The sequence below is a fragment of the Propithecus coquereli genome, unplaced genomic scaffold (genome assembly GCF_000956105.1).
Source record: "Propithecus coquereli isolate 6110/MARCELLA unplaced genomic scaffold, Pcoq_1.0 Scaffold64, whole genome shotgun sequence".
In the NCBI taxonomy this organism is placed as follows: domain Eukaryota; kingdom Metazoa; phylum Chordata; class Mammalia; order Primates; family Indriidae; genus Propithecus; species Propithecus coquereli.
In genome coordinates, this window is record NW_012152396.1 from 4,607,050 (window position 1) to 4,617,244 (window position 10,195).

Sequence of the window (10,195 nt, forward strand, 5' to 3'; positions counted from 1 at the left end):
CCCAACCTAGAATCAGTTCTCTTATTAACGTATGTCTAAATCCTGTTCATTATTTAAGATTGACTTCAGATGAAACTCGTCTGTGAAAAATGTCGTGAGAGTTTGACCTCAGAACGCATACGTTCATGGCAGCTTTCACTCCCTACCCAGTACGGTAGTTAAACATATACTTTCCCTAGCTCCCTTTATTCCTTGAGGTCCATGCATGATTTGTCTGTTTGTCTCACAAACATCAGAACATCCCGCCCAGTGCCATGACTATAACAGGCATTCAATATTTTATGAATGAATGAATGAGTTAGTGAAAAAGAAAGGAAAAAAGATAAGAAGGGAAGGAATGAGTAAATCAAAAAGACTGAAACAGTAGCACAAGGGGAAAACGATAGTGGAGCTGTTAGCCTCTCATTTCCTTCTCCTGTCTCACTCTAACCTGCTTTAATCTGTATTAAGAATGAATAAAGGTTATCAGTGAGGCCACCTTACAATACCCATCTCCTCTATTCTTTAGGATTGGGAGAAAGAATCTTTTGGTGAGAGGATTACAAGAAATGAAGGTAGTCGACTTTTCTGAAAAGAGTGTAAGTGGGATCCGTCAGTATGGGCCCCAGAGGAAAAGCAGCATGTGGGTATTACAGCTACTTTCTGGTCTAAATCTTATGCCAGAGTGAGGAAACATCTAGAGAGGCAGTGGTTCATCTCTCTTAGCCCAGATGTGAGTGAAAACCACATTAAATATTCATTTAATATTTGTTTTTTTTTGTGATAAGGGTAATTTATTTAAAGCTTGAGTTTAGGAGATAATCAAGGGACTTCCTCTGAGATTGGTGCACCAACTCCTGCAAGAGGACACCACCAGGGAAGTGGGAAGGGCATACGATTTAGAACCTAAAACACGGGACTGCAGTCTGGACTGTGCGGCCTGCCCTTTCACAGGTCAATCACTTCTTTGGGGCCTCCGTGCCTCATTTATCATCTGAGAATAAAAATAGACCCTGTTATTTATTTATTTATTCACTCAATACAGATTCATTGAGTATTTACTATATGTTACGCACCAGATTTGTTTGGGCCAAGATTACTGAAGAAAGAATTGAGATGTGCATGAAAACCTGTAAAAGTGTAAAGCACTATACTAGCTCCAATTAATAGCTTATACTAAGACGATGTTTGTATTTCTACGTCTTGGTCCCCGAAATAAAGATATTTAATATGTCCTAACATCTTCCTCCAGAAACTTCAAAAGGAGTTGTGACGGTTTATTTAATCTTTTGTAAAGGATTTCTCCTTAAATTCTCACCAGTGCTGCAATGAGGATTATTAAATTTAGAATTCAAATGTTATTTGCCTGGGAAAAATATTGTCCAGAAATTGACTTAATAATAAATGGTTTTTAAAAACTACAGAAATACAAATGTAGGCATATTTAAAGGGAGCCAAGTACTACATTTTTTTTAACTTTAGAATGATAACTCCTATAGTAAGTGATTGCCCAAGTTATAATGAGTTCAACAAGCTCATTCTTGTGTGATTTCTAAAGCCAAATTCATATTCGAATAGTGAAAGCCATCCTTTCTGGTAAATCTAATTTGTTTGGTGGACGTGACGCAAATGATAGCCTGTATTGCCTTGAACAAGTTTTCATGGGATAGAAAATATAAGCAATTGAAATTCTAGGTTGAAAGGCACAACACCTCAGCCAAATATATTTATAAATTATTTACAGTAACTTGGGGTGAGTGAAAATTTCTGTAGTCAGAAAATGTAATAGTATTTACATGCTTCAGCCTTTAAAACAGCACCTTAAATAATTATAACTAGATAAATACTGAGAAAAATTTGAATGTTGTATTGTTTAAAACTTTCTATTCATTAGATGCACCCAAACTAAATGTCATCTTGCGAATCTTAATATTATTGTTATTACTATTGTTATTTGGGTACTCTACTGGTCCTCTCTAGCCTAATTGTTAGGACACAGATTAAGGCATTGTTGTTCATGGAACTTGGTGGCCCGTTCCATTTACTCAGAAAAATATTAAATAGCAAAATGACTTCAAAGGTAAATGTTATACTATTAGATATAATTATACATACAGAACTTGTCATAGTAAAACTAAGCAACAAAAACTAATATGGAATATTAAGCCTCTCTTTTTTCCATAAATTTAACTGTTCTCCCCTGCAACTAAATTAATAAAATATCTTGATTTGCAATGGAGCTTATAGTTTGTAATGAAAGGTCCTGTAATTGACTATAATTTCAGGAATATTTATTTTATTAACAGGTTACGCTGTTTTCTAATTTGCGATTATTTTTGTTGGAATCCTATATAGGTTGCTAGCATCATTTGAGCTGGTATAGTTCTGTGCACACAAATGGTGCCTTTCCTGAATGCATATACATTTTTTTGTTGTTTTAAGTACTTTTACATACACGATTATGCCCACAGGTAATAGGAAACCAGTGTTTCAAAAGAAAACCTGATCACATCAGCAGATAACACAGGTATCCTAAACAAGTGTGTGAGCGCCTAGAGGCTCTCTGTTGCTGCCAGAAGTACATATTTTCCTGATTAGTAAGAACTGCCAGATGACGCTTCATGAAATATAAATGCAAGGAAGACTCCAAGAGCTCAGATAAAAACCTTCCACCCGTCAGTCTAGGAGGATAAGAGAAAGAAAGTTAAGCAACTACAGGAAATGGCTTTGGGAGTTCCAATATCAGTCTATCTTTTATTCTATGGTAGGTGATTTCCTTTTTTGTCTTGTTAACTTTCTATCAGTGTAAAATATGAATAGGATTTATTCTCTCTGTATCAGAGAGAAGTTGGCTTCTAACAATCGTTCTTCACGAAAAAGATCAGAGCAAGGAATCTGTGGATTAATTTCACTTCTTATGCAATGTACGTTCCTCTCCTGATCTATTTTGACAACTTTTTTGAGACCTCCAAAATGTCTGCTTCAGATAATGGAAGGGTAATCGATAAATTTAGCTATGATACCAGAGTGCCCTTATGATGGAATGAGTATGCAAATGTGTTAACTTTCTTTTATAAAAAGTAATATGTTTTTATTTTTTTATAATTATGATATAGTCCTGGAACGGATGAGAAACAGTAAGGAAATTGCCCTAGTCAGGTTATGGATTTCAACTGCAATAAATTTAAAACTAGAAATAGGAGTAAACAGAATAAGAATATTTTCCATCTGTTGCTTGTACACGGAAGGAGGCTGGTCTGTTAAAGATGCTTTTTCCACCCTTAATATAGCAACGACAGCACTGACTGCAGAGGCGGCCGCAACGCTAACACCCCCCGTCACGGCCCCGCAAGCTAACTGGACAGCCAACAAAACAGAAGGTATTTTCTTCCCATTTTTGTACTTCAAGGAACTTTTCTTAAAACTCGTGAGAGAAATTTGGATGGTGATAAAAGGAACGTTGGCAATTTTAAATATCATTTTATTATTAGATAATCAACTCTTTTGGCAAGATGCTATTAAACTGAAGTGACAGATCAATGTGTCAGCAAAGAATTGTCAAAGAAGGAAGTGGAGCAAATGAGAAAAGGAAAAGTTGTCTGCGGTTACTGTCCTGAATGTGAAACATGCCACATTGTCTACCTGATTTCTGCCTGATTCCCAGTAACCCATGAGTGTCCAGAGGCAGTTCTCCCCCGTTTTGGCATTCTCGAGGAGCAATATCATATTTTTATCTGTGACTGTAAGCTTTGCAGCCAAAGAAATTATGTCTACAAGAAGAAAAGCACTTTCCCTCATCTTTGGAAAGATCTTTTTTCTTGTTTGTTTTTTGGAGGCTTTTGTTGTTTTAGTATATGCTGTATTTCCTAACTACTTGTACCCAATTTTTGTTGTTGGTGGTGATGATATATTTTCTTTCCCATTTCATTATCATTATTACAATGGCTTCGGGCTGCTGTTAGCATCAGCATTTTTTTCAAACCTGTTTTAACTGTCAGAGGAGAGCCTGGAAAGCTCGCCACTGAGTGCTGTGATTCTCACGCAGTTCACATCCTTCCCCTGAAGTGGAAACTGGTGATGTGATTTACGGCAGAGGAAACAACATCTTGTGCTCAGAGCCAGGCAAATAAAAGAAGATCAAGTCAAAGATTTTGTTTCTGAATGTGAAAGACAGTAATATCTAAGTGTTCCGCATTTCACCAATAATTTTAAATTTGAAGAGATTAACATAAAATATTTCAGCCGTTCAATTTTTGGATATCTATCAATTTGTAAAACAAAATCAGTGTGAGTTTTAGAATAACCGTTGGCCAACTTTTTATCTTCTGAGCCTTTGAACAAAGAGGAAACATCTTACTAGAATTTGATAATGCTGTAGAAAATTGATGGTGAACTGCAAATAAAATTCTCCAAATTACAGGTAATAGAAATGGAAAAAAAGGGCTCCAAGACAATCATCCCTTGGTATCCATTGGGCACTGGTTCCAGGACAACAATATCATCACCACCACCACCATCACCCACCCCGAGGGAACCAAATCCAAGGATGCTCAAGTCCCTTTTATAAAATGGCATAGTATTTGTATATAACCTATGTACACGCTCCTCTATATTTTAAATTATCTCTGGATTACTTATACCTAATACAATGTAAATGCTATGTAAATAGTTGTTATAATGTATTGTTCAGAGAATAATGACAAGAAAATGTCTGTACATGTTCAGTATAGACACATTTTTTTTCTCCAAATATTTTCTATCCTTGGTTGGTTGAATTCACAGATACGGAAACCATGGATATCAAGGAATGACTATATGTCACCTCTATATATTTCCTTTGCTCTCTTGACGAAAAACTTTAGTTTTTCCCTTTGCTTTTTATTTAACTAAAAATATGACTTTAATATCTTAGAAAATTTTGTATAAAGTTATATATAACTAATATTCTTCTCCCGAGGGAAAAGATGAGTCTATCACACCCTTTCTTTGCATATGACTTCTTTTAATTCTCACATTTTCTAGCAAATCTTGGTTCAGGCTTGGTTAATTGAACTTGTTTAGCCTTAAAATAGGAAGAACCTAAGCCCGGTTTATAACGGGAAATTCTCACTGCCTCAGAATTATCAAAATGTTAACTTATATTTACCACACCACATTCAACAAAATCAATGTGAGTTTTAAGATAATGTATGTTCTTAACTAAAATGAAGTGATACATCATAGTAGCTGTTGATACCTTAGAACCTAAAGATCTAGGATTTTCAATATAAAAAAGAATGCCTTTTAGATCTATATTTTTCCTAAAAACCAGTAAGATTCTCTTCATCTTCTTAGCAAGGCAAATATGGTGTAGCATGATAACTAATGATGAAAAGATGGTGTTTATTCCCCAAAACGACAAAATAAAATGCCACTAATTCTGTTTGAGAAAAATTTAAGCATCAGTGTTAAAGTATACTCAAAAGGTCATTCCCACTGCATAAGCACCAAGGATGTTATAGGTTTGTCTTTAATAAACTGGAGAATCAGGAGTAAGCATCCTGAAATACACATTTTGCCAGAACACAATCTTCCAAGGAAGGTTTCCCAGAAGGTGGTTTCTGGACACTTGACTACAAAAATTTTGCCCAGTTGTGGTCACTTACATAGTGTTAGAACTAGAAATAAAACCCAGGTTTTCTAATTCCTAGTCCATGGCTTTTTCCACTATTTAATGCCTCTTAATTGAGTAAAATTTTAAATTAATATTTATTTGAAGGTATTGTCATTAACTATATTAAGTCTGAGCCACAATTTAAGGCTCAATATTGAGGCCGTACGTTGTTTCTGGCTTCTTGGATAGGTCATGACAATACCTCCTTATGCAGTCAGTTAGGGAAATTGTCTCCTTTTCAATTAACTCCCCATGGTAGTCTGTGTAAGAGTAGGGAGAAATTTCACCACTTCCTACCCCTGGGGAGGGAAGGAAAATCTAGCTCTTTATCTCAGAAGCATAAAGCCAAATCTTCCCAAACGATGACTACTCAGGTGTAAAGGGGGAAAATGAAAGATCGTGTGAGACCTTCTATATCGATTAGCAGTGAGGACACGTTTAGGAAGCGTTGTGCAACATAACCTGCTAAGACTAGAACCAATGCTGCCACCTTTTGGCAAACTGGGCAAACTTGTTGTCTCTATGTCTTAGTGTGTAGCTTCCAAACAATGCAACAATCATCAATCCATGTCCACCCCTAATTAATTAATGATAGGTCTAGATGGCATTAACCTAACCCTTGGGAATATAAACTGCTAAGGGAATCAATAGTTCAAAGGACAAAGTGCCCTCCCCCAAATATTCTCAAAATAAAAAGTCTCTTTACGTATGTATTTCAAAATTACCATAAAAGAAGGACACGCTTCAACTGTTACTATTGTATCTCCTTTTCTTAGCTGACAACACAGAAGGACCCATAGCCTTGAAGTTCTCACACCCTTGCCTGGAAGACCTAAATAGTTACTGCATTAATGGTGTTTGTGCATTCCACCATGAACTAGAGAAAGCCCTCTGCAGGTAATTGCAAAGAAATTCCCAAGTCCTAGAGACAGGACAAGGTGAATTTATGCCTCTGTTGTTTCATACAGTACATCTCCATACTCCTCTAATCTTATCTAATAAAATGGGTGCATGATTTGAACGTGACTCGCCAGTCCTCAATGCATTTGAATATCTAAGGAGCCTTTTTCTAAGCTATTTAATCCTCAAAAATACTCAAAAATATGGTTCCCAGATGAGCAGCATCTGTGGAACCTGGATGCTTGTTAGAAACGCAGAATCTGTGTTCTATCCCAGAACTACTGAATTGGAATCTGCATTTTTAACGACACGCAAACGTGGTTCCAGGTTTTCACAGGGTTATTTGTAGGATGAAATAAAATAGACTAAGGCAAAAACATTTCAGGAATATAAAGTTCTAGACAACAGCAACACAGAACTATTTTGATGATCACTAATGTGCTCAGCATCCTTCTATGGACAAGCAGGGTAACAATTTTCTAGACTAATTCATGCAAGCATACTACCTTTTACCAATGAGGGGAAATATGAGGCCTTCATTATTATGTTAAAATTCACAGCTACTTCATTACCTTTAACACATTGGCTTTCATTTCGTATTTGCCTCTTTAATTTAAATTCCTCACTTTCCATTGAAGTTTTTTTTTTCATTTTTTTGAAATAGGTTATTTCTTTGTATGGGCTTTAAAATTATACATTTTTTTTCTTGTTTTTAAAAGGTGTTTTACTGGTTATACTGGAGAAAGGTGTGAGCACCTGACATTAACTTCATATGCTGTGGATTCTCATGAAAAATACATTGCAGTTGGGATTGGTGTTGGATTACTATTAAGTGGTTTTCTTGCTATTTTTTACTGCTACATAAGAAAAAGGTATGAAAAGACAAATTATGAAGTCACTTGGCGTGTATTCATTTCACAAATGTTTATTGAGCCCCTACAATGTGCCATGGATTGACATGTATAGAATTTTTTAATGAAAAAAAGGGCTATATTTCTGGCAAGTTCCTATATAATATTTTTGATGCCTTTTCTCATAAACCCAGACAAGTGGTAAAAGTTTACCTTCAGTTGTAACAGGATAGTTCTAATTTACCATTTCCTTTCATCCTCTATTACTCTGTCTGCCTACATCAAAGTTATAAATGAGGAGGACACTAGGCCCCAAGAGGATGGAGACTAAGCATGTCTGTTCACAATTATATTTTCAGTGCCTAATACCATGCCTAGCACACAACAGACACTGAGGAAATATTTGTTGAATGAAAAAAAAAATCAAAGACTGAGTATTAAAAATGAATAAAAATGTGTCACACACATGGGCCATTTTCCCTGCAAACATCAATTGGGAGTATATTCAGAAAATACTGTTTTCTGCTAAAAACCTAAGAAGATAAACGTTATCTACAAATAAACTATCGATGTATTCATCCTTATTTCTAGATTCTCCACACTAGTAATTTTTCCATAAATCCATGTAGTTAGGGAAAAATCAAGAAATAATGTGAGATACATTAATAAAAAAATACACATATATTTCCCTTGCTGTATTCTACTAATTTTTCACTTTTAAAATGATCAAGACTTTGTCAATAATGGTTCATCAATTAATACAAATATACCATACTAATGTAAGATGTAAATAATAAGAGGAACTGGGTCTGGGGCATACAGAACTCTCTCTGTTATCTTCTCAATTTTTCTGCAAATCTAAAACTCTCCTATAAAATGAAGTTTATTAATTTAAAAAAATTAAAATTTTTCCAAACCTGGAAAAAAATAAATCAAATGAAATGACCAAAAGTGCCCACCCAAAATTAGAAAAGTTTGTTTTGATTAACAACTGTACCTCAGAGAAAATCATTTCTATATTATGTCAGTTGCAGATGTGCCTAAGAGACCAAGAAATAGTTAATAACAATAGTGAGGAGGTGAAGACCTTTTCATGTTAATAAGCCAGCTCTCTGAGGTCAGATTTCCTAGAAGCAGAGTCTGAGGTGGGGATTGTTGTATATGTGATTGGCTGAGAGGCTGTTCTAAGGTCAAACCTGTAATGAAGTAAGGTAGAAAGCAGGTAGGGCACAAGAAGCAGCTAAGCAAAGATGTGGCTTTAGCCAAAGTGTAGCCTCAGCTCGATTCCACAGGAAGATCTAGAATGTGAATGGCAGCATCGACATGTCCCAAGGAAGCGAAGGGTCTGGGTTTTAGTATCTTGAATTATGCAGTCGTGGGTCACAGGATGCTTATGGTGGGGTAGGGGTCAGGGGTTTGTAATCTCCCAGGCATCTCCTGATAGGTGTTCTGTTGGCCACAGGCAATCCTCTGGAAAAGGATGCGGCTGTGAGCCTGTTAACACCCACCCACAGCTGCTGGGGACGGGTCCCCAGTGGGTGAAGGGGATCTGGGTGGGCCACCAAGGGAACTGCTGCACCAGTGCATTTATGCAATCCTCCATGATCTGTATCGTCAAATTTATATGGAAACCAATGCTCTGTTTTAGGTGTCTAAAAATGAAATCGCCTTACAACGTCTGTTCCGGAGGGAGACCACTGTGAGGCCTTTGTAAGGAATTTTCATCAAGGCATTTGTAAAAATCAGTGGGCTCAAAACGGAAATCTTCGAATGAAACAACAAAACTTGCCAAGCTAACTAGACTTGGAAATGATGGAAGTTGTTATCACGATGAAGTGAGAGAATAAGATTCTGCATGGGTCTTTAGACTTTGCCATCAGTAGGATGCAATGGAAGCCAAGGGAACAAGCTACAGTGACAGACGTCAAGTTCATAGTTCTGCTCTGGGTTTGTTGGTGTCGTGTGGTTACTGTTCTCACTGCAGAAAGACTGAGTTATGCTTCCGACCATGTCAGATGTGAGCTTTCACAGGAATAATTATCAACCTTACAGCAAGCCAAAGCAATGGCAAGCTTGGGCTCTTCACGGGCTTGCTACTCAGCATCTTGGACTACCTAGACGGGGCTTCTTTAAGTCTGTTTGCCCAATGGACCTAAACCCAAAACATGCTGCTTTCATGATGTCTAAAAGAATGTGATGTCAACTTTTAGGATGAAATCGGTGTTATGGCACCTCCAGCGAACCAAACATGTGGTCTAAGCCACTGAAAAGAAGAAAGAATGTCCAAGGCAAATACAAATCATACCCCACTTGTGACAATACTGGGAAGACTTTATCTGTGAAATATGGAATAAGCTAAAGAGTTTCTGAGGACTGAAAGCTGCATGGATAGCAAGTCCAGAGGAGGCAAAGCATTTCTGTTTCTGTATGGATTATAAAACTCTGTGTTGAACGTTGACTCGGTGCTTTTGTCCGTCACTACCTCCAGTTTATCAGTGGAATGACATGGCGACCATTCATTTGGACCCAAATCCTAGAATTCATCTAATGAATAAAAATCTACAATTGGCCCTGAAACAGAAACTGAAGAACTGGACATAGGACTTTTGCACCAACCTACAGCGCGAGGGAACTTCCTTTACCATTTCTAAACATGCGACAACAGATTTGCACATAGAAAAAATGGACCGGTGGTCTAAATAACTTCCTAGGAATCAGTGTCTTTCCTCTTTAATTATATTTCTGCCACAGACTTTGAACAGTCTTGTGCAGGTCCCTCAATTTCTTTGGGCTTTGGTTTCATTATCTACAA

General features: G+C 36.8%; 1 protein-coding gene across 3 annotated transcripts; it reads left to right on the forward strand.

Annotated features, from left to right (window-relative positions):
* Positions 1-2,643: 2,643 nt before the first annotated feature.
* Positions 2,644-9,752, forward strand: EPGN (epithelial mitogen). 3 transcript variants are annotated; one of them, XM_012659851.1, is made up of 5 exons: positions 2,644-2,743; positions 3,270-3,359; positions 6,409-6,529; positions 7,252-7,404; positions 9,032-9,752. In XM_012659851.1, exons 1-5 carry the CDS (start codon positions 2,701-2,703, stop codon positions 9,084-9,086), a joined length of 462 nt encoding a protein of 153 aa, XP_012515305.1. In that variant the 5' UTR covers positions 2,644-2,700; the 3' UTR covers positions 9,087-9,752. The 3 variants fall into 3 exon arrangements, with proteins under 3 accessions (XP_012515305.1, XP_012515306.1, XP_012515307.1); XM_012659852.1 differs by having other exon boundaries at positions 7,252-7,278; positions 9,032-9,337; XM_012659853.1 differs by lacking the exon at positions 7,252-7,404 and having other exon boundaries at positions 9,032-9,086.
* The last annotated feature ends 443 nt before the right edge of the window (positions 9,753-10,195 follow it).

Excerpts from the sequence above, each read along its gene's own strand:
- EPGN (XM_012659851.1), top strand. The coding sequence starts at position 2,701 with ATGGCTTTGGGAGTTCCAATATCAGTCTATCTTTTATTCTATG. Across the intron at positions 2,744-3,269 it reads AGTCTATCTTTTATTCTATG|CAACGACAGCACTGACTGCA; the intron begins GTAGGTGATTTC and ends CCCTTAATATAG. Across the intron at positions 7,405-9,031 it reads TACTGCTACATAAGAAAAAG|GTGTCTAAAAATGAAATCGC; the intron begins GTATGAAAAGAC and ends GCTCTGTTTTAG.